Source organism: Parasteatoda tepidariorum, chromosome 10, assembly GCF_043381705.1.
Source record: "Parasteatoda tepidariorum isolate YZ-2023 chromosome 10, CAS_Ptep_4.0, whole genome shotgun sequence".
Lineage (NCBI taxonomy): Eukaryota > Metazoa > Arthropoda > Arachnida > Araneae > Theridiidae > Parasteatoda > Parasteatoda tepidariorum.
The window spans coordinates 70,036,380-70,062,522 of NC_092213.1; the positions used below are offsets into that span (position 1 = coordinate 70,036,380).

Here is a 26,143-nt window from a genome sequence, read left to right on the forward strand (position 1 = left end):
AATTTTTCAACAATATCTACTTTATCTTGGAAAAGAAGCAGTTTTATATATATGCCAGAATTATAAAAGAAATCTTGATAGTTACAGATATTTCATTTTTTTCGAAAAAAATGCTGGAATGAAATGTTTTACGTACCAGGTTTTTCTCTTTTCCGTCTTGCTATATAAGGGCTTTCACCCATGGTCTTAATCATGCTACATATTCCTTGGGGACCAGGGCTGAAAGCCCATATATATCAAGACGGAAAAGAGTAAAAACTGGTAACAAGTAAATTTCATTTTTTAGCTTTTTTTCGAGAATAATGAAAATACATAACTACCAATTGTTTTTAAGGGATACAATTTTCAAATTGAATTGCTTCTTCGACGCTAAAAAATTAATTACGGTGAATTGTTTATTGTTGAGAATAGATTAACTCCTCCCAAATATTATATAATATTGAAATAGTTCTATTACCAGTATTTTCTCTTTTCCGTCTCGCTTTCAGGCCTGGGGTCGACTCTTTAGGGTTGTGGCTTAGAAGCTGGAATTTTCATGCCTATATTCTTTCTTTACAAAAAATTTTTTAGTAGTGGTTACATAGAAATTAAATTATCGATATTTGCTTAATTTTAATTTCCGCATTTTAAATTTTACAAGGCCTTTGGGAACCGTTATGTATTTTAACTGCAAATAGTTTGGTTGCAAATGAATCAGAGCATAAGTCTTAATTTGAAAAATCACGGTCAGAGCTCTTTCAGACATGGTGTCTTTATGACCGATGCAAAATTTGTTTTCTTCCAAAATGGAAGAGATATATATACTACTCCCGAGTTATCTCGGGTTCGGACATACTGCAATTGATTAGTCTCGAACACTCGGGATTGAGTTATTTTGGCCTCTCATTGTAAAAGTCCTAGTGAAATAACGAGCAATTTGCAAAATTATATGTATGAAAGCAAATACGAATATTCAATCAGTTTTATCTTCTATAGAAATTTACTTTTTAGGAGTTACTTTTGTAATTGAAGATGATTATAAAAATTAAATGTGACACAGTAAAGTAAAAAGAAAGAAAAATAACCATATGAAGTTACACCACTTTGAATTACACTAAACGACAAATATGCCAGTATTAATAGGTCAGTTTCAATAATATGATATAAACGAATTTCTTCGAAAACGTAATGCGGAAATGTATCTTTACGCGTTGAATGCCACTCTAATTTTACATAGTTCTCCTGCTTCGCCAAACGGTTAATAACTACAAATTAAATTTCCAAATATTAAACAGGTTTTGCTAGTTTTATAAAAGATATCGCATTAATTTTCTCGTGACAAGTGGTGAATTGTACAAACCTACGAATTGTTTAGAAATAGTGGTGGATTAAAATCTGCTAAATTTAATTTATTAAATCAAGAATCCCAATTAATAAACTACCACTTTAAAATATTTATTTGCTGTCCGGAGCAAGGTGGCATCTCTGTGTATATAAACAAAACTATTTTTGCGTGTTCGCATTAATTTCTATATCGCATTAATTTCTTCAAACCATTTTAGTAACGATAATATAAAAAGAATTAAAAATTTACTCGAATTATGTGTTTCTAATAATCTTGGCTTCGCCGTTCACCGGTGACTCCCGTTGCGCTACGAACAAACTCAGTGCCGGTCACCGGTGACCCCCATGGCATTCAACGTGTTAAATATGTACATTCTATGAATGAAGAAATTCTAATTTTTTTTCTCATTGCAGCATTATTTATTTTTTGCAATTTACCTAGATCTATATAGATCACCTATTTTAAATTCTATTTATTTGAACTACATCACTTTAGCTTAAATGTTAAAAAAGTTGTGGCTCAGAGTAGTCACACTACCGCATAAAGGTAACAAAAATGATCAAAATAATGTCTAATACTATATGGTTTATATTGTTGGATTCGTGAACATTTATGATTTTCATTTGAAGTTTTTCAAGAAAATAGAGCAATTACCTGCGGGGATCTATTTGTGAGCAGTAAGAAGAAACTTAGATAAACGTGATTGGATATCGCCTTTCCACCATCACGATCAGTACCATCCCTTTTTAACAATTGAAAGTGATCGATCACGAAGCGAGGGTGAGATATTGCTGTGACCTTCTAAAAACACCCAATATTCTCACTCTATTTACTTCATTAACACTTCATACTTTTTTTTTTATTATTTGTGTATCAGGGAGCTTCTACTTATTTAGTTTTATTTTATTTTATAACCGTCACTGAACAGCCGTCCCAATTTTTGAATGTACGACTACTAATATTCAACTCCGTTCAGAAAACACTCAGTTCAAATTTTTGAAACTAATCCAGAAGACAAGGGAACTCCTGGATCCTGTCTTCGTGGAGGACATTTTGATGGAAGTAACCCGCAGTTGCGTTGCATGGAGAGGGAAACTACGGAAAATCCCACGGTTAGCCAGATGGCAAGGGTACTCTAACCCGTGATTGAATTTTACATCAGCACTGTAGTCGGTGTAATATTGATTTCGACAACTATCGCTGGGATTTGAACCGANACCAAGAAGTACTTCAGCTGCTCACGACATTAATCCAGGGGAATACCCCATCAAACTGATGTCTTACTGCTATCAACTCATGCCTCACCACATCATGGACTTAACCTGAACTTTTAGTTCAGCACTTTTATTTACATATGACTTTTAGTTTTATGTCTACTCAGATTCGACGAATCGGTTAGTGGCCCTTCGGGCCAAATACCGAGTTACTATGCATATCCAGCATCAAGGTTATCAACTAAAGATTTTTCAAATACAACCTATATTTTTGCTTACAAATGAAATTTTAATTCCATTTTACTACCACTGAGAAAAATCATAATGGAAGGGATCAAAAGTTGGCAGGTATGGTATAGATACAGATGCAGATACAGGCTCTTGTGCTAACTACAAAGAACGGCTAACAAACCCTAATCAAATTGAAGAACAGATTAGCACGAGTTAGAGGAAGACAGTTTATATACACCGTGCATAAATTTTTGTGCTTTTTATACTTACGCAAATTTAGTTTATATGTGGAGAAGGCTAAAATAATTTAAAAGCAAATTTATAAATACTGAAGTTAACAAAAAAAGAAACCTAAATTATTCCACCTCTTTATAGATAAAAAAAAAATTCTTACGGAAAGCCTATTTACACTTACCTTCGTAATTGTAATATCACTTTACAAAATATTGGTGATAAAATGAGAATCGTAGTATGCAAATTTTTTAGTTTAACATAAATAAAGATTGGAACATTATTTATCTACCACTTTAAATAATAAAATTAATATTATATTAGATCGAGTCAATTACAAAATATTAGGGTAAATATCTAAAAAATTTCGCTTATAACAGAGGCATCTTCCAGTGTTTAACTACACTGGTGAATGCTGAGAACAGGAATAAAAACTATGCTTTTTTAATTATTTTTCTTAGGCTAAAAGTGTAGGTTGGTACACTAGCAAGTTGTGAGAAGCAATTTTTTTTTTTTTTTTTTTTTTTCCATCNTGCTTTTTTTTTTTTTGTTTTTTTTTTCCGATCGTAAGCAAGACTGCATAATTTTATAACTATAGCCTATCCAAAAATTCACGAAAGTATTAATTTTGATACAAAACATGGTTTTAATGGAATATTGTGATATATACACTGAAATTACATAAAGTGTAATAATGCAATATAAGATTATTTATAGAATGGCATATCGAATAAATAATCTACTGACACATACCCATTCTTTTGACATAATTTCCGATGAGCATTTTGCATTAATGTGGCTAGATTTCGTTTGTGCAAAACACCAAAGCTGGTACGTTTAATTTCTTTTTTTCAAGTTTAAGGGGAGGGGGTGATAGATTTATTATAATCGTTCAAATTAAAAAAAAAAAAAACACGCACACACACAAAAAATATGAAGAGAAAGATCTATCGGTGAAAAAAAACAGCGGATTCTCATTTACCATAATTGAAAATTACACGTTCATTTAATTATTTTCACTGCTTAAAATGTTTCTCAGAAGCGTTGTTTTGCAATTTAAAAACCCTGAACTGGCAGATTTTCCGTTATTTTGCTCTTCTAGTTGATGGCATTTTACTAAACGAATGACTCACATTCAAATCTTGCTCAACGTTCTTCTTCCTGATGACAATGCTTTAAAAATCCCGGATTTGAAATTATGAGTTAAATTTGAAAGGCTAGGAGTTTTATTATTATAAGCCATGCTTTTTCTGAAGGTGATATTTTTGCCCCAAATCAAATATTGTTTGAATACAGGTATTTTAGAATTTTTCTGAAATTTTCTCTAGAAAAATTGACACAAAAGTCGTATTGCCTTTATGAGAATAACTGTGTTTTTTACATAGACAATCTCAACATACATTCTCTTGAACAATTTGAAAACGTAGCCCACTTGACTTGATCTGGTTTTTGTTGAAGTGCCTGCTCGCGGCAGCGGGCACCCGACTTCTTCATATGAGTTAGGCTTAATGACGTCCACGTCCATCATTTAAATAAAGGGCAGGGCAATATAAAACAACAATTACGAAATTAAAATAACTATTTAGCTACATTACAATACATTACACATATTATTACGATATAGGTAATAATTAAACTAAATCCTCTCCGATACTTTTGATGAAAAACCCAAAAAGTTTAGAGATGCAATGCAAAATGCAAACCAGCTATCGCTTAAGTTCATGAAGTTCAATGATTCTTGTAATAACAACATTCAATATTACAATTTAGGCAATAATTGAATTAAATCTACTCCGATACTCTTGATGAAAAACCCAAAAAGTTTAGAGATGCAATGTAAAATGCAAACCAGCTATCGCTTAAGTTCATGAAGTTCAATGATTCTTGTATTAACAACATTCAATATTACAATTTAAGTAATAATTGAACTAAATCTACTTTGATACTCTTGATGAAAAATCCAAAAAGTTTAGAGATGCAATGTAAAATGCAAACCAGCTATCGCTTAAGTTCATGAAGTTCAATGATTCTTGTATTAACAACATTCAATATTACAATTTAAGTAATAATTGAACTAAATCTACTTTGATACTCTTGATGAAAATTCCAAAAAGTTTAGAAATGCAACGTAAAATGCAAACCAGCTATGGCTTAAGTTCATGAAGTTCAATGATTCTTGTATTAACATAATTCAATATATTACAATTTAAGTAATAATTGAACTAAATCTACTCCGATACTCTTGCTGAAAAATCCAAAAAGTTTAGAAATGCAAACCAGCTATCGCTTAAGTTCATGAAGTTCAATGATTCTTGTATTGATACTTTTTTTTAAAGGAACTATTAATGCAAGCAAAATAAAAGAACATGGAACGAGCAACAATTATTATTCAAGTACATGATTTTTTAAAGGGTTATTGTTAGCCATTCTGAAGAGATTTATAGCCAATAGATTTATAGCGCTTATGATCAGCTACATATCCCGAATCTCCGGTCCGAAAAAAAAATCTACGAAGCTTTTGTAAAAACGGGTTGAAGAGGTATCCTCCACGAAAATCTTTTCACAGTTGAATGAAATTCTGATTTATTAACAGGCTTTTACAAATTCCCTCCTTTTTTTTTCTCCATCTTCTCAAAGAGGACTAAAGCTAGGCCTTTTAATCGGCCCTAGAGAAACTAATTCTACTGGCCTATAGGCGATGATGAAACAGATTGCCCAAAATAAATGGGACTTTTCACACCTATTTATAAAGCCGTGACTAGGGAAACAAACATCTTTGGTAAAAAGATAAAGAACGTCGCGATTTTAATCTTTGGTCAAAAGGGGGCGCTTTTGTTATGCAAGATAGGGATTTACCTGGAGGGATTTGTTGTGTCTTGACCCACATTTTTTTATACACCTCCCCTTTTTGGCTGATATGGTATGGCACGGGGCTCTTTTGTGTTGGGGGTGAGTTTAAGGGGTTAGAAGAGATTTTTTTTATTTTTAAAAATGGATATTTAGAGGCGATTTTGGTGGGATAGTTGTAACTTCTGGCTGCACATTGCCGTATTCGTGTGACGCTTATTTTATTACTGACTGAGAATCTTTGAAATATTTAAACACATGATGTAACGGAACTATTGAAGTAGTATAAAAGAAAATGTTTAGAGTGTATATCTTTTAAGAATTCTAAGTAGGGCAGAGAAAATTTGACTATACATTTTTCGTTTTCTTCAAATTGCTTCGTGTCTTGAGTCAGTCCATTTCACATACTTCATTTAAATAACATCGCTTGCATGCGTGTCTAATGCTTTTTGGAAGAAGTTAGTATGTTTTTAGGAGCGGAAATATTACACTGATTTTGGCGAAGATAAGGTTTGGTTGTATTTTCCGGCAGTTGTTATTTCTCTAAATATTCTAATGTTTACAGTTTCCTTTGTCTCACTTTTGTAAAATACCAAAATGCTTACACTGAAATTGCTAGCATTTTTTTAAAAACCTTACCATGAGAGACCTGCAACAAAGTGACGTCGCAGATAAAGTTTTAAATCATTTACGCTCAGTTATGTGAAAAATATACCTAAATGAATAAAAAATAATGCGTTAAAACATAAACATAGTTTACCACTGAAATAAAATTTCACAAAAAGCTTAGGAAGTTGGTAGCCCTATAAGGGATTACAGGGCTGCCAACTGCTCGTAAAGAGATTTATTTCTTCGTGAACATGCTTTTAAATATGAAACAGTTTTTAATGGCAAAATGTGTTTTTCTTAACAGCCCTTTGACCTTTAGTGGTGGTTCTAAAATCACTAAAATGTCACTTAAAACCTTCTTCCACAGAAATCTTCTTTTAATGAAAAAATCAGTCATACCCAACACTACACGAAAATGTTTTAAGAAGAAACTTCAAAAGATAATATTCAATCTCTTTCAAAAGGTTTTTTTATGAAACCTTAATTAATTTTGGCTTTTTAGGTCAAATCAGATTAATAATTCTTGATTAATGCGTCTACTTTGTCAAATTTCATTATGCATACACATTGACATGCCATTTGCTATTTCTGATTTGTAAAACGTAAATCATAATTCCATTTAGTATCATCTTGTCAAGCAAGTTGGAACCTTTGACAGAGGAATTTTCTCCCCTATCTTCCATAAAAACAATAATAGCAAAAATTCCAATAAAATTGCGCTGCCATTAAGTCCTATAAAGTTAAGTATTAAGTAGGTTCAATTGTCACCTGAACAAGTGAAGATGGACGCTGTCTTTGTCGTTGTTGTAGTCACTGAGGTATCACGCGACCTTCACATTAACGTTATCTTCGTCTCACAGTTCTGGAACTCGATTTTAAGTGGTGTTAATAGCGCTAACATCACCTATTAAACGAGCTGTTAAAAGTAAAGATAGCCTTTTGGAACGTGAGAAAAAAACGAAACTCTTCTCACATCATTTTCCTTTTTTTAATCATCTAGCTTTTACGTTATAGCAAAAGTTTTGACATGTAAAACCCTCCATAACATTTGCTGCTAAAAGGAAAGATAGTTAACAAATAGTTAGTATAGACGTATTTGCATATAATAGTACAACCCCAGCATATACAGATGGGGAAAAAATTTTAATACCAATTTTATATATTTTCTCCAAAACCTTGGATATTGCAGACTAACTTCCTACCTGTTATTTGCTTCGTTAACAAATCAAATTTGTAAACAAATAATAAAATTGCAAAAGTACTTTACAACTCTAAAGTACAGCATACGCACCACCTTAATTATAAATATTCAGTTTATATAAAAAAGGCCTTTTTGAATCTTTCCAGGGGTAAAAGAAACTCTTTAAAGAATTACAGAAAATAGCGATTGCAATTTACAGTGGTCGCTATTGTATACATAATATCAGTATGTGAATTAACAATTGCTGAGAGGCCAACTTGAAAATTTTTTTTAGTGGTAACGAAATTTAAGCTATTTTTAATTTAGTAATCTTTCATTTTAAGTAATTTTCCAACACTAAATATCAGATAATCAAAATATCACATGAAATGATATTGACAGACAAGAGTTGCAGCTGCATTTTTGTTCTTCGAGCTACATAGTCAACCGGATAGAATTTTATATTAGGAGTAATGTAATTTTATTCTCTTTCGGCATAAGTTACCCATTAGGATACCTCACCAATACAGCATACCCACAACCTCGAGAAATTACATAGTGGTGACGAATTCTTCATAAGTCTGCTCAAAATTGCATAATGTTGACTTCCAATTGTTTTTATAAAATCAGTTTCGAAGCTTCACATCAAGTTAACACCTTCAAGGCGGGGTGACCCACCGGTGGATCACGCTAGACTGTCTCATCGGGCGGCCCACTGGAGTAAAAACTGGTAACAAATAAATTTAATTTTTTAGTTTTTTTCCATGAATAACAAAAATCCATAACTGCCAATTATTTTCAACGGATGCAAATTTTATATTGAATTGCTTCTTCGCCGTGATAAATTTCCTTACAGTGAATTGTTATTGTTGAGAATAGATTAACTCCTCCCGAATATTATCTAATATTGAAATAGTTCTCCTATCAGTATTTTCACTTTTCCCGGCGTGAACGTACTAAAGGAAATGAAATTATTTTTTTGCAGATACTATGTGAGTCCTTTAGAGTAGGCATTAGTTTTCAGAATTTAGCTGTCACTTTAAAACGATTTCCAGACTTGGGGGTATGTCATATAAGGGTTTTAACCCTTTCACGCCGACTGTCACAAATACGTGACAGCATAAAACCGTATCAATCAGGGTAAAAATATAAAACTGGTAATCAAAGTATTTCTTTAGCAGTTTATTTGTGGGCGGAGTTATAATTGTTTGATTTATTTAATTCACCATTACTTTGTTCAAAATAAAACTATTTAGTTATACTTTGAACTAACATTGATTATATATATGATTAAACTAACAATAATTAAAGAAAAAGCAAAGTAAGTCTGTCACATTAGAAACGATTACATTTTAGTTACCGTTTTTTATTTAATTACATCCTGATTCCGATTTTGTACGAATGCTTTTCTCAATCACTCGTCCCCAAGGGGTTAAGGCTAGTTTTAACAACCGACTTAAAAAAAAAACTAATTAAGCAATCTTCGAATAATTTTTGTTTTATTTATTTTAACGCATTGCAAGCGGGTCGTGTGAGAATATGTTTTTGAAATTCTAACAATCCACACAAAAGTTTAAAAAGTGGTAGCAAAAGTACTTTGTTTCCGATTTGATTTACAAAGAAATCATTCATTCGTGATTCATTCACAAACATAAATGAATCAGTATATTTGTAAACAGTACTACAATCACTTGTCGTAATTTTTTTTTTTAATTGAAGATGTAGGTATAGAAACAGGGTTCCTGTGGGTCTTGTTAATATTTTTATTTTATTGTGTCACATTTAACCCCTTGGGGACGGGAGATTCAGAAAAGCAATCGTACAAAATCAGAATCAGGATGTAATCAAATAAAAAACTAATTTTATTCGTTAAAAAGATTTGGCAGTTATGTATTTTTATTATTCCTGAAAGTAAGCTTAAAAATGAAATTTATTTGTTATCAGTTTTTACACTTTTCCGTCTTTGTATATATGGGCTTTCAGCCCTGTAGTTGACGCGAAACTCGAGTGTTACTCTCCCTTCGCGGTTCATGTTTGAATTAGCTGATGAAGTAGAAGTTCTATTTTGTTTTCGGAAAGAAAAAAAATAACATTTGAACTCAGACTCGATAATTTCCTATTATATCTTACTGGAGACAGAAAGCAAGCAAACTAAATCCATTAAGTGTTTGCATACTTTTGTTTATAAACACAATTAAGAGTTGCAAGTTCTCCGTGTTGTTCTCTTCTAGTTCCCTTTTTTCAATTATTTACTCTTTTTGTATTGACTGTGTTTCAAGAGCTCTTCTGAGTAATTTTTCTGAAGAAAGTTAAGAAGTTAAACTTCTGTCTAATTTGCTTATATCAGAAAACTGCTGAGATTTTCTGATATAAACAAATAAGAGTGAAGGTAAATCTATTTTACTTCTCAATAATCTCTGTATTGAACTCGTATTAAAATTATTGCATATTTTGAAATCACAGAAATGTTGCACAAATGTACATTATTATTTTAAATTATATGTCTCCTTATTTAAAAAAAGAATATGTATTCATTCAAAAATAAATTTAAAGTTAAATTAAAGAAGAAAAACATGAAAGAGAAAGTAATGTGAAAGAAAAAATATATGAAAGAAAAAAACTTCTCCAAGTTTAACGTTGCTAATATTTTTTTTAACATCGTGTATGTATTTTTAGAGGCATTAACAAAGCAATCAAAATATTTCCGGTCAATTTTTTAACACATTGAAATAAAAAATATAAATTAAAATAACTTTAAAAAATATGAACTGAATACCCTCAATTTCCCTCTTTGCCAATTTTCTTCTGGGCGTAGATTGAGAATAATAACAAATATTCAATTTTCTGCTGGTTTCATAGAATCTATCATTCTCAAAGTTGTAGGAAAGCAATCAACTCCAGTTATTTGTGTGTTCAGGTTTTAAAAAAAATCGATACAGTCTGAACACCATGTTCTTAGAGTCCTAGAGATGAAGATGTCCGTATTTAAAAACCTAAATCACAGACTTCACTTTAGTGGGCGTTGGTGTTGTTATTCGCTCGGTTTCAACTACTGAATTAAGTCTAAATGGGTGGGTTATTGCCTCTTTGGTGGGCTTTCATTTTTTTTTTCAGAGCTTGGAAAGCTGAAATTTCCTAAGACTTCGAAAACAGTTTGTTTTCAGAAAGGGATTTTTTTGAATAGTAAAAATCTAATCATTTTATTTTTCAAACATTCATCTTCAAGTTCTTAATTAACTTAAAGCTTTCCTAGTAGTTGTGATCTAAAAAAAAAATAATAAGAAGAAAAAAGGCTGAAGTAAAACGATTCTTTTTCTTTGTAAATAGTCAGTATTTAGTTTTGTTGTTAATGAAATTTTTATTTTACATCTGTTATTAAACAGCCGAACCGAATTTTAGTTTACGACTACCAATGTTCAACTCCGTAGACTTGTAACTTTGAACCCAATCCAAAAGACAAAGGAACCCCTGGATCTAGTAGTGGGAGAAATTTGCCTTCGTGGAGAAATTTTTGATGGAACTAACTCGCATTTGCGTTACATAGGGAGGAAAATCACGAAAACCTCCATGGCTAGCCTGATGGCAAGGGGTCTCTAACCCATGATCCGTCTACCACTGAGGATATTTTACGTCAGCACTTGGTCGGTGCGAGCTGGGTGCGGACTTAGAATACACCTGACGTTGCTGGGATTCGAATCCCGTGGTTGATATCCACAGACATACAGGGATGCCAGCTGCTCCTCTTTCTGCAAAAGTTTTAATAAACTTGTGGAATAAGGATAATTACACCTACTTTTTAAAAGTTTTACATACATGCAATGAAGTTGCATTTTATATGATAGGATGAATTGAATTTTTTATATGTAGTGGAAAAAAATTACTTGAAATAAAAAATATTATACTGAAAATAAAACAAATTTTGTAACCACTGTAAATTTTTTTCTAAAGCGAAACAAGTTAGCATTTTTGCTTTTTACTAGTACATAGTTATTATAAATTAAACTAAACTTCGCACTGAAATTAAAATGGTAGCTAAAACAGAACCAACATTTGGTTTTAAATTTNAATGAAGTTGCATTTTATATGATAGGATGAATTGAATTTTTTATATGTAGTGGTAAAAAAATTACTTGAAATAAAAAATATTATACTGAAAATAAAACAAATTTTGTAACCACTGTAAATTTTTTTCCAAAGCGAAACAAGTTAGCATTTCTGCTTTTTACTAGCAAATAATAGTTATTATAAATTAAACTAAACTTCGCACTAAAATTAAAGTGATAGCTAAAACAGAACCAACATTTGGTTTTAAATTTCAGATTTTTACTACAAGATTAATGTAGTGTTGTGATAAATGTCGAGACGTTGCTAATAGAGTTATTTTATGGTTGTAACAAATGCTGTGATTATAGTGATTTCATTGTTGTTAATATAGCTACTTTAATGTTGCGGCATTGTTGTGAATATGGTGATTTCAATATTTTGACGTTGTTGTTAACATAACGATTTCATTATGGTGATAGATATTGTGACCTTGTTCTGAATATGCTGATTTCATTGTTGTGATGAATATTGAGGCGTTGCTAATAGAGTCATTTCATTGCTGTAACAAATGTTGTGAATATAATTTCATTGTTGTTAATTATAGCTACTTCAATGTCTTGACCAATCTTGTAGCATTGTTGTGAATATGATGATTTCAGTATTGTGACATTGTTGTTGACGTAACGATTTCATTGTTGTTTACATAACAATTTCATTGTTGTGATAAATATTGCGGCATTATTATGAATATACAGATTTTATTTCTTTGACAACTAAGCTTTAATACGAAAAACAGCACAAATAGTAAAAAATAGTTTTTATACCTTGAAGTGTTCAAACTTATTACCAAAATCTTGTCTTAAGCAAACCGTGCATCAAATGTGGTTAAAGAAATTGTATTTTTCTCCATATAGCATTTTCATACCCAAAATACTTCGATTACTACGTACGAATAATACGTACTTCGATTTGGGCAAAATATTATTCTATTTGTAGGAAAATACTAATTTAGAACTATATATACAAAAAAGAAGAGTTTCCAACTACAACTGGCAGAAAATATCATTTCAAGCGTGAAATTGAGTATTTGGTTGAGGGTACGTAGTAGAATAGAATGTTTATGTGAAAAAAACCCGGTGGTCCTTCCTATTGTATCTAGTACGGGGAATAATAGTTATTATGTGTACGGCGCAGTCTGTGATGAGAGAGGGTGTAAATGCTAAAATCCGGTAGAAAGGAGGATGCAACAAGCGTTTTACTTTGAAGTCTTCATTTTTATTCCAAATTTCATCATCTTCAAAAAACAACTCACAGCGCCATTTTTGTCCACACTTACTTCAGCAATGAATTTAAAACCATTCTGCTGATTCATGACAAAGGATACAAATTATTTTTGGAACAGTGTACCTAATAGATCTCAGTCGATACTGCATCCCGATACTGTAACGTGTATGTAATACTCTACAGTAACTAGATTTTATATCTAGATAAATATTTTTAGCATGATTTCCTAAATAAATTAAGGACAACTGGTTGACAAAAAGAGATCAAAATATTCAAATTTTATTGGAAATAAACTTTAAATATGAATTATTAAAAAAAAGAGATTAAGAATTTTAAATTTTAGAGTGGTAGGTAAATTGTAGGTGATAGTGGTGCTTGAGAAGTATCTCTCGAGTGTGAAAGGTTAAAAAGTGGTAGTAATAGTAGTATAAAATATTGCATCTTCCTATGTTCGCAACTACCTGAATATTTCCTTATTTTTAAGTTTGTCTAGATCCAAAGGATGATTTTTAATTCTGAAGTAAACGTTGATTGTAAAAAAGTATCAACTTCTTTGTAATAAAAATCGGTTAACCAGTTCCTGATTTTTTCCATATACAATAAGAAACCTGTAGCAAAAGTGAGAGAACGGAATGTAATTTCTAAGTTCGTATTCACCACCTTGCTTAATATCTCCGATTTAATACATCTAGTTGCGAAATCTCATTATAAGATATTTTTTACCTCGGAAATAATAATAATTAAAAAAAAAATCTGGCCGAAAAACAGAAATGCCAACTTGCTCCGGACAACAAATATATATTTTAAAGTGGTAGTTTATCAAATGCGATCTTAAAAGTGGTGAATCATATAAGCCTACGAATTATTTAGAAATAGTGGTGGATAAAAATCTGCTAAATTGAATTTATTAAACCAAGAATCACAATTGATAAACTACCACTTTAAAATATATATTTGTTGTCCGGAGCAAGTTGGCATCTCTCATATATGTATATATATTGGAACTAATGTGACTTTGTTATTTCCAGTGAATTCTATTTTTCCGGGATACTAACAACCTAGCATTCTCCAATTTATTTGAATTGAAACCGATTAAACAGAGACGTGTAATCATTTAACACTTGTTTTTAAGTTTAAGAGAACGAACATTATACATACCTTTGTTGATTTGGAAACTATAAATTATTTTTCGGAAGATAATTAATATACAAATTTTGTACAGTAGCACTTATTTCAAATTTTTCGGTAAATATTTTGTGGGAGAAAATGGCGACTACGTGCAATGGACTCGTTTCTGAACTAGGTAGAGGGGTCATTGTATTATTCTATTAGAAACGCAAAATGCTAGGATTTGAGTAATGTGCTATTAAACACCACCCTGTTTATAATCATGCCGGTAATATTAGGGATGCATTGTTTACCCAGTAGCTAAAATCAATGAAAGCTGTAATTTTAACGAACTATTGTTTTATGCCTGCAACAATAAGAGCATACCTATATTTTTTCAACAATTAATTATTACTATTAGGTTGCACAATCTGCTGAAAATGTTTACATTAGCAAATGTAATGTTTTTATCTGCACCACAAAATACATTTGCAGAGTTGCCAGCTTTCTACGCTTTTTTGAAAAGACACTTCTAGTGGTAGCAAAGTTTCATTTTACTTTAATTTTATAAGCCACGTTGAACAGCTGACCCGATACTGAGTTTACGACAATCAATCTTCAACTCCGTAAGTCTAGTAGCTTTAAACCCTATCCAGAAGATAAAGGAATCTGTGGATCACATATTGGGAGAAACTAACTCGCATTTGCGTTGCGATATTTGAACTAGAAGAGTGGTGCCTAGAGTAGAAGTTTCAAGGCTAAAAATCGCAACTCCTAATCATCCGTAATAAAAAGAAGAAAAATATACTACTATAAAACCAGTTTGTCATCTTCAATGAAATAATACCTTCAGTTGAAAAAGCCAAAAACCTTGGACTCATCCTCAATCAGCAAATTCAATTAGAATGACTTCATCAAAACAAAAGCACAAGCCGCGTGCCATAAACTCGGAGTACTATTTCATCAATTAAATATAGCATTAAAACTTAAAAGATTGCTCTATTTATCTATGATCCGCTCTAACAGTACATATGCCTCACTGGTAGTCTGTCGAAATAGCATACCCTCCAACTTATGAGAATTTTGAAAATAATTCTTTCTAGTGGTAGCGAACCAAAGTAGAAATTTTTAAAGCAAATGGATATGTTTTGGTAATTTTATCAGAACTTAAGAATCTAGCCATATGGCCTGCACTTTTATAAGTAATAGTGGACAAGTTACGCTAAAATTAATTTTTTTTAAATATTAAGACATTAATTTTGCTACCGTCTGAGAAGAAGATTTCTGAAACTACGGAAATTCCGTAGCAGTTAGAGGGTATGAAATAGCTACAATAACAAAAGCTATAGTAGTCGTAAACCCAAAAATTGGGTCGACTGTTCAACGACGGTCATAAAAATAAAATAAAATAACAAAAGCTAATGGCTCAGGAGATAGAGCGCTCGCCTTCCAATGAGGTGAACCGGGGTTCGATCCCGGCGATGGTTGGTCGGTACGAATTCAGCGTCCGGCTTGCACCGACCACAGTGCTGACATGAGATATCCTCAGTGGTAGACGGATCATGGGTTAGAGCCACCTTACCATCAGGCTAACCGTGGAAGGTTCTCTTGGTCTTCCTCTCCATGTAACGCAAATGCGGATTAGTTCCCTCAAAAAGTCCTTCAGGAAGGCAAAATTTCGCCCAATACTCGATCCAGGAGTTCCCTTGTCTTCTGGATTGGGTTCAAAATTACAAGGCTACGGAGTTGAACATTATACTATGCACTAGTGACCTCCAACCCCTGGACCGGTACTGGATCTGTGCATCTAATAATATCGGGTCATCCAAGAAATATTTAATTATTTCCATTTTATTTACTGTGGTGTATTTTTCTCGGGTTTGCACGACTTTTCAGGGACAGCGCAAGTATTGTATTTTGAAAGCCTGCTAAATAAAAACTAATAGGAGAAAAAAAAGGAGAAAACTAAGAAAATTAATAATAATAATACGTTTTATTTGATATATAAGTCAGCTGATGACGTGATTATATCCTTTTATTATTTTGTTTTCGGCTTCTTAATTTTTTTAAAATAATAATAAAATAAAATTTAAAATTATTATTTTTATTATTTTTCTCCTTTTTTTTATAAATCTTCATTACATTTTTTCTCTCGATGTTTTCTCTACATTTTTAACGTCCAAATTCTATCCTAGTCCACGTAAACATCATCAGTCATCCTTCCAAATTAATGAATTGAAGATGGTGCGTCATAAATGAATATAAGTGACGGTTACAATTTAGGCATCAGTGAGCTGCCCAAAAAGTAAATTTAAACTTAAATTTTAAATTGGATCAAAAGGTGATTGACCAAAATATTTGTAAAGTTATTGCTAAAAAGTTTAGCTTTGAAATTTTCCACTTTCAACATAACGTTTTTGTTGTTACAGATTCTTTTAAATCTGATAATTGGAGAAATAATAATACTTCTGAACTCCTTGGCACTAATGCAACCGAAATAGTTTTGTGTATAAACTGAATGATGTAAACTTTGAAACTTAGGAAAGTTAATACAAAAAATATCATCAATAAATCTGCAACACAAAAAATTGTGATTCATCTTGTAATACAGTTGTTTTTATAGTAAATTAAAAATGGGTTAGCCATAGTTGAACTAAAATTGCCTCCCTTGGAAATACCATTAATGTGTAAGAGTAAAAAACAGTCATTATTAATGTAGTTGTTGTGCAGACAAAATTTTAAAAGAGATGGGAATTTATCAATTCAAAATTTAATTTGTGCAGAGGCAATTTTAGCTAAATTAGAAACTGCTGATAATAAAATTTCGAGAGGCAAGGTAGCAAAAAAAAAAAATTAGCAAAATAAAAGGTGCTTATAGAAGCGAAATCATTACAAGTTTTAAGTTTTTCAATCACATCCCCACTAGTTTGTTCTACCCATAACCATCGGTAGTTTCCTGACTTCAGAACATTGAATAGTTCTTTTAGTTGCAATTCCAATAGGATTGCAATTTCTTTACCAATAGTGGAGGTAGCACTGCAAATAAAACGAAAGGCAACAGGGAAGTTTTGTGAAATTTAAGGATAGCATAAATGAAAAGTAATGAAATCCGCTTTGTTGTTTTTTTAACTGAGGTATTCTTATGCTTTGGCATAAGAATACCTCTCCTTTCCAAGGAATACGTGCTCTTTGTTCGCCAAGATTTATGCATTGCCATAAATTTTCTTAAAAATAGAGTTGACATTATCTGTAATACGTCGTACAAGTGTTAACGATTTCATTAATTATAATATTGGCATGAAACTTTATGCAACAGATAGCGTAATTTCCGTCTACTTTTCTACTGTGGTAAATACAAAATAATGTCTATACCTTGTGAAGAAGTAATATCTTCTTTAGTGGAGCTGTAAATGTGTTAGATTTGAAATGGGTCTTAAGCGATGATTTAAGCAGTAACAATATTTTAATTTTATATTCGTTCGAAGACCCTACTGGCGCAGAAAATTTAAAGCCAGTTTCAAAATGAACAAAATAATTAATCTTTTTGCAAAATATCTAAAGCTTATTTAACATTAACATATTTGTTGACTCTAAATCTCGTACCATACAAAAGTAAGTTTCTCAAATTGGTTTCTTTAATAAAGTTTATATCACCAGCAATAATTTGATTGCAATGCTGATAAAAGTAGACCGAATCGTTATACTCTCTGTATTTGCAGTCCATGTCACTAACACTATTGCAATTAGCTGCAACCTCTTTGTAATTATACACATACTTGGAAGAAGAAAAGGTTTATATTTGAAAACAAATTTAAATCTTTAATCGGAAAAAAATTAACATTAAAATGTTAAATAAATGGATTTCTAATTCAACCAGGAAATCTTCAGGAAAAAAGTAATTAATTTGTTTTGAAAATTTTTTTGAACTTCGTTTTAATCGTTTAGTGACATGAACTATCTATACCTACTTCATAACCCTAAATTATTAAAATTCTAAACGTAATACTTTTCACCTATATTAATATAAAATAATGAATAAGGTATGAAAAATGTATTAAATGAAAATTCTCCGTCAAAGCGTTGAATGAACGATAAGAAGAAAAAATAACAAGAATTTTTCTCTGTCATAAAAATCTTCTTTATTACAGTGCAACATGGCATAGAAATTCATGTGTAAGAAATAAATACAATATGAAAATACTGTTCGAAACTTTCATATAAGTTAATACAAAATATATTTCTCTTATTTACAGAAACTTATTTCATAACACGTGGAATGTATAAATTTGATCGCAAGTAAAGGGATGAATGCCCATAATGAACAATAAAATTTACCATCTGTAAAGGCACATTTTTTAAAATTTCTATGCAATCACTTAACTCCAATGAACAAATACAACATGATATGCAATCACATGGCATAACTTATATTCACAACAGTTGCAATATTCTTCAATAAATATGTACAAACTTATTTTCCGTAGCCAACTCAGGTCCCAGCAATAATGTTCTTAAGTATGAGCAAATACTATAATGTTCAATTTTCAATGGAAGTTCTGAGAGTTTCGACGACACTTTTGTCTAATCATTTCTTTATTGGCGCCAAAAATATTCATCATCGATTATTGCTTCAGTTTATCAATCAAAACAAGTCCAGCCTGTCATCATGCTGTCCAGCAACAGTTTTGTATGAGGTAGAGATGTGCTTTTTGTTTCATCTACAAAAAAGAAAAAGAATAAACATTAATTTTTAAGTCATAACTTATAGAGGCATTATAAAAAATTGATATCGTATTATCACTTAAACTTTCGTTAAATAAAAATGGGAAACAGAAATAATTTGACTGAACGAGGACGTTAATTAGTTAAAAGTTTCTAATTGTGTGGAAATTTTTATCTGCATAGATTGATTGGTGCTTAAAAATATGGGTGGATCTACAGATGAATGATAAAATAATGCAAATACTCTTCACACTTTTAGAAATGAAGTCACTATTACCACGGATCTACCAAATCTACGACTACTACGGTACGCGAAAAATGCGGATCGACCAAACTAAGAGGAAATTAATAAGTTTTTTCTAGCTTTAATATGAGCAATTTTAAAACCATTGCATAGTATTGTGACATTTAAGTAACTTAGAATATTCTTTTATTAAAGTCATCATGTATAAAAATTGCAAATAAAATCTACGCAGTACAACAAGGGCTATTTGTTTGATAATTATTGAAACATATTTCTAACTTATATTTGATTCTGAATTATATACATTATAGCAATTTTTCTTTTTAAAAATCTTTAATTATTTCAAATTTTAAATTCAAAGGTGAATGATAAATTGAAATTGTGTTTTCGAAACTATTTTTTTTTTTTTTTCAAATTGTGAAAACTAAGGCAAAAAAGCGTTCGAGTTTTACAGTGACCGAATTTCCTGTTCATTATATAGCCATAAAAATCCCACCAAACATTCGCCCCTTACACACATACACACACGCGATAAAATACAAAGAAGAAAAAGATCAGCATAATGCCGTCAACATTGCAAAGGTACGTTTCCTGCCTTAAGGTAAAAATAACGATACCTAGGCTGAAAAGATTTGGAAAAAAAAATATATAGATATATACCTGCGCAACGAAAAGATAATAATAAAAAAAATCGTCCCAGGGTGAGGGTTCTTTATATAAAAAAGACTTAGGGTCACTAAAGAATAAGAATGTCCATTGTATAAGACCTCCTCTTCATTGGGATCTTTTCAAAACCATGACTACTACCTGTTCGAGATCTTCGGCACTTGTTTGTCTTGGGCTGTCCAGGACCCCAACCTGTTTGCTTTTGTGTTGCCCACGAAGGAAGGGACCTAGTTTTTATTTATTCTTTTTCTGATTAGGTGAAATTGTCGGGGGTGCCGCGGAAGTCCGTCTGTAGTACCATAAAAGTCCAATGACTCGGTGGACAATTGTAGATTTCGACTATTGACTTTACATCCTGACATTCGAATGTTTTTACGTTTGTCAAGGTGTTTGTGGAACTGTCGGCATCTGATGACCTGTTGGAACATTTGTTTGCACGGCTGCTCGTTTTTCGAAGAAGAAAAAAACATACCATTACGACCTTGGCGTTTATCTGGTAGTATATAAAGGCATTATTTGAATAGTTGGCCGAATTCGACTCATTAACGTTCATGTTTATACTAGTCATTTTAATTTTATTTTTAAACGGATACATCTTCAATTTTTTTCTGTTGAGAATCAGAAGCACCCGCAAATCAGATAAGATCGGAGAAATAGTATATTCCTTAGATTTTACAGTTTTGTATCTAAAGATGGTGTCGGCCTGTCTATTGAAGTAAGACCTTGATATGGTCAAGTGGAAAAATTTGCACCATAATAAACGTACATTACTTATTCGTAAAAGCGAGTAAGAAAGAAGTCAAAATCTAATATTGGAAACCATATTTGATTGAGAATTTTTAAACCGTAGGACTAGTAACATGAAGAGAAAAAAAAATTTTTTTTTTTGTAAAATTCAGTGAGTTCGTATAATCAAAAATAATTTAACCACTTGATGCTGTGAACAGGGGAGACTTTGGCATATTGAAGCAAAGCGACATTTACCGAGTTATCTGTTCTGGTGAGACCCATAGTAAATGTCAGTGAGACTTATAGTATAGTTATCATCTTACTATATTACTGTACTTTACTAATACGTTTAATATTTAAAAATTAGTGCGCATTTTACAGAATATATTTTAAAAGGTAATTTTTACGACCAAATTAAATGAAAAAAATTAAGCAACATACTAACAAGAAAATACGGTAAAATTTCGTTTATACTCTTTATTACTATTTTAAATTTAATATACAGATTTAATTTTTTTTTGCGAAATGCTATTATGAGTAATTCATTTAAATTTATTATACCAGAGTGCCAGAGTTATTGTCCAACCTAGCAAACTCGTGTATTTCATGTACAATATTTGCTGACTACTCAAATATATAATTCTCGAAAATTCTTATTAAATAAGCATTTCATTCGAGTTTACCTTCATATATTAATGACATGAACGTTTAACTTTTGATCTGAAATTTCGCAACTGCAATATTATCCTCTTTGTTCAAATGCAATTTTTTTACAACTTTTTCCATCAATATGAGATTTCACAGTTTTGTAAGCACTTGTCCAGAATGGACTAACGAAAATATTTAGCATTCAAGTGACCTCCAAAACAAGATTATTAATATACGTATTATTTTTCGCTTTCGTTCAAGAGCAATAAAACTGCAGACTCTTATAGCCAAAAATCACCTTTATTAATAAAACGAAAGTTTAAATTTTGAATTTAAATTACTGCAATATTTTAAAATGTGTTAACCAATGGTAGAAATTTTTATGCAAATTCTCCACAACTTTCTTCCATTGATACAAATTTTCGCGTTTTTGCAAGCACTAGTCTACAATCGGCTTACGAAGAAAAAAAAAATGCAGCATTTAAAATGACCTTCATAACAAAGTAAATAATATATATTCTTCTTAGCTTTCGTTCAAAAGCTATAAAACTACAGACATTTCTCTGTAACAACCCGAAGTTGTATTACTTACTATCAGAATAGAATCATCAACATATTACCGCCTAAAAGGAAATTAATTTTGTTACGATTGTTCAAAAACAATAAAGTTGTTCACTACCTCAATGCATACATTAACCTTTGTTCATGACACCGCTGATTATAAGGCAGGGCCAAGGGTAACACAGCTTAAAATCTTTAAAATACAATTACTTTGCTCGAAGTATTAAAAAAGAATATTAGAATATATAGGAATCGCGAAATATTAAAAGATGGCTAAAAAAAGCATATCGTAGTAAAGATCATAAAACACGCATTTTGAAAGAAAATACAAATTCGGATCGTGACTGAGGCTTCCTACATGCTTTGACATTAATTGCTAGTCCTTTTAGGTTTTACGATTTAAACGTGAAGTTCTTTTTCAGTTAGCGTAAGTTATCATGATCTTTATATCTACTTGATTTTCGATGGGTAACTGGATAGGAGAATAATTTCATTGTTTCGCCGCCTGAGGGCGCCTGTGTTTAAAGAGGTATTCTTCGAAACGAATCGTTTTTTTTTATTTATTTCAGTGTCTTCGCATGATTTCCTTTTAATTATTATATGTAATGGATTAACTTTGTGTGATAGGTATTTAAAGTTAAATAAGTCTTAATGCAAGGAATAAAGTTTTTTTTTAGAGATGTAATATATTGCGAAATCGAATCACGAAATTCGCCTTGTTTACGTTATAAGAGACACATGTAATACAGCATGTTATATATCATGGAATAAGCTGTTACTTGTGTAGAGTATAAGTTGTTAAATTTACTAACTTATATCAAAAAGTTGGAAAAGTAATGATTTGCGAAAGCTATCTTTTATAAAATTAATTTCGTTTTATAAATTTAGCATTATTATTGTGTAAACAAACAATACTAGAATTACCGTAAAAATAAATGAACATGCAAATTATAAAATATTTAGAAATATTAATTAAGAATAACAACAAAATATTGATTGCGTGTATAGTATGCGACAAAACTTAAATAAACACGCAACTGAACCTAATACTTCACTATAAGAATACTCATTTTGCTCTCTAAAGAATATTGATTAACAATATTGTGATCGTGTATTAAAATACATTAATAGCAATAAGTCTAGTAATAATAAACAAGAACAATTAGCTTATAAGTTCGCATTACCGGCAAAGTACGCTATTCTTATATATAAACCATATCCAATATGTTTATAAATTACTTTTAAAAATTGAAAAATAATTAAAAAGATATTTATTTGAAAATTTATAGCTATTAACTATTAAAAAGAATAAAATATCTTTTATAAAAGAATTTTATCTTTTTATTTTAAGAAAATAGTATTGCGTCAGCTAAATTAACGAACTTCATCCAAATTAATATTCGATTTACAAATTTTTCAAAAATGCAGAGGGAAAATAGTAAGCATTTTTGACGGATAGTGTTAACTTATTTCATAAAGATATAGTTATTAATTTTATAAATTACTTTTCAATGAATATGCTGAATGTAATTTGCATTTACTCATCAATTCAACTAATCAAATCTAAAATTCTGGTGTAGTAGCGATTTTTGAAATATTATGCCTAATGAAACGCATATTTAGGAATTAAATTTATTGAAATAATTCAGTCACATTAATTTACAACACTTTGCTTCAAAGAGCAGGTGAAAACCATTAAAAATCATAAAATTATCAAAGTTGACATCCTACAAAATGTGAAAATAGTAGCTGTTAAAACATAAAAACTATCGATTTGCTGAGGTACTTAAAAAGTTTAAAATACCAAATTTATGGTGAGTATTAGTAAAAACGAGAGATTATATCAGATAAAGAGGAAAGAAAAAATCAATGATATGAAATTGAAATATAAATAGAAGTAGGGAAATTCTATTCAGGAGAAAAAATTAAATAAAGACGATTTTAAATTATGAAATAAAATTATGGAATCAGATAGGAAATAAAAACACAAATTTACTTATTTTCATACAAAAGTATTGTATACAATCAGAATTTTTACATTAAAAAAATATGTTTTATAAATTGAAACTGCTCATTGACCTCAACTAAATAAAATAAAACAAGAAATATGCCTATTTTTGTTTAAAAAGTATAGTAAACAACTCGAGTTATTTCTTTAAAGAAATTATATTTTATAAAATTGAAAATGCTCAATCGAAGTAATAAAAAATATCGATAACAATTCAAGGATATGTGAAAATTTTACTGTTTTCCTTTACCTAAAGCATACATAATACCTTATTTCCTGTAGTACGTGAAAGAAGTAATTTGAAATAAAGTTAAAATGTTTTTTTTCGGTACATCAAATTCAAAAGAAAAAAATTTAAAGGTTTCAAATTAATTCGAAAATTTCTCTCAAGATTGATGCTCGTTTAACTATAGTACTATGTTTAATTTATGATTTTGCTGTGTTGATCTTTGTTACATACTATATCTAAATATTTGTTCTATTTGAGTATATATAATAGCGGAAAAAAATAATTTTTAAAAAATAAGTACTAATGAATAAAAAAAAAAACATCAGGTACAATATTATACTCACAAAAAATGAAATAACCGTATGTAAGGATCTTTTTTTTATTTTATAGAACAGTACGTACTTACAGTATTTTACAAACAGAAATATTTATTCATAAGCTAGCAACAAAAATAATTACGAAAAAAAAAACGGCTACTAATCAACCATCAACTTATCGTATACATTTAAAATAAGCATATAAATAAAGTTTCAAATAGAGTATTATGTATATAAAAAATAGAATCACCAGGTATAAATATCATATTGGTATAAATATCTTATGGGTAAAATCAGGTATAAAATGACATCATAAATATTGTTAATTAACAGAATCAAACGTAAAAATGAAAATCATAATATATTGTTAATAAAAAGATTTAATCGAAAAATCAAATCTATAAATAATTGATTAAAATCAAACATATAAAAATGAAAATCATAAATATTGTCAATAAAAGATTCTATTGAAAAATTAAATCTATAAGTAACTGATAGAAATCAAACGTAAAAACGAAAATCATAAATATCGTCGATAAAATATTCTATCAAATAATTTAATCGAGAAATTACTGATAAAAATTAAAAGTAAAACATAATAAATAATAATCACATAAATCGTTGTTAAAAGTCAAATGCTAAATAAAATCATAACAAATCAAATGTCAACTTACCATTTCATTGATCAAAACCAATTGGCGAAATCCATCAAATCTTCCTCCTCGTCTCCTACCATCAGATCGTACGGCGAAGATGCTTCCGAACAAACACTGGGTGTCGGAGATCCCGTAGAAGACTGACCCCCGGCCGGGTAAGAGTTCTCATCTACTGACCCACTACCGGTCATTAAATTGTTCGTTGTCTCTCCTAATAGTTCTTGTAATCTTTTAATATACTCAACGGCAGATCTTAAAGTGTCCACTTTGCTCATTTTTTTGTTCTTTGAAGAATTAGGGACGTGTTGACGTAGTGTCGCGAAACCTAAGTTGACCAAACGAACCCTGTTTCTTTCTCGCTCGTTTCTCCTGGCCACTGCCGCAGGCTGGGGATTTGAACCCTTACCTCCGGAGGATAATTGTCCAAGTTGGATTCGTCTTTTACATCGTAATAAATCTTGATTGTTATTGATGTACTTATGACTGTGTTCTGGAATCCTGGGAGCGATTCGATGATGCGTTCCTATGTTCGTAACTGGTGAAGATGAAGATAAACTGTTCGTGTAAGAGCTACCATTGGAAGATGACGTTACTAAATAACAAGTTGTGTTGTTAATCATGTTTTCTGCTGGATGCATTCCATTCAGAAGCGTCAAGGAAGCCATGGTTGGAATATATGTTTTCAAACGTAAACAAAAGTCAAAATCAGAAAGCCATTAAGAATAAAAGCAGTAAAAGACGAAATCAGTGTAGCATCATTTTTTGGAAGATGAAGATAAATGATTCGATTCTAAACGTGGAAGCTTCCGCGCGGGGAACGGCAAAGGTATGATCAGAGCACGGGGATAAACAAAGTAGTCTAAACGTTTGCCGAACTCGAATGCCAACCACTCTCTAGGAAGTTTCTCGCTCGACTGAAACCGGCTCCGAGTTGGGGTAGAGTTTTAATCCAAAGCGGGGAGACCCCCATGATCATGAATTTTTTTTTTTTACATCATGTTCTTAGGCATCGCTCATGAATATCAGACTCCGCCTTACCCCCCGGGTAAAAGGGGGAATAAATTTCAACCCTCCTCGTGCTCGCGTGTCCGATTTTTCAAGGGGGGAGGGAGAGCTGAAAATGTTCGTGTTGTGTGGAACAATGATTTGGTTTGGGGGGTCGCTCAGCATATGACTGACACAGGAAGTATAGGCAAATGATTTCAGGGGAACTAAATGTATGATATTATTAAAGGTATATGGTTTTTTATACATTAGAACGTGTGTATAGATCTATCCATATATATATATAA

The 26,143-nt window shown here is 31.0% G+C and overlaps 1 protein-coding gene across 1 annotated transcript; it reads right to left on the reverse strand.

The window, feature by feature from the left end:
- Nucleotides 1-18,185: 18,185 nt before the first annotated feature.
- LOC107441129 (achaete-scute homolog 1a) lies at nt 18,186-25,827 on the reverse strand. Its single transcript, XM_016054281.4, has 2 exons — nt 24,870-25,827; nt 18,186-18,789 (listed from the first exon to the last, which is right to left on the reverse strand). The coding sequence occupies exon 1, from the start codon at nt 25,514-25,516 to the stop codon at nt 24,881-24,883; it is 636 nt and encodes a 211-aa protein (XP_015909767.1). The 5' UTR covers nt 25,517-25,827; the 3' UTR covers nt 18,186-18,789; nt 24,870-24,880.
- Nucleotides 25,828-26,143: the final 316 nt, after the last annotated feature.

Coding starts and splice junctions, on each gene's coding strand:
- LOC107441129 (XM_016054281.4), bottom strand. CDS start 25,516: ATGGCTTCCTTGACGCTTCTGAATGGAATGCATCCAGCAGAAAACATG.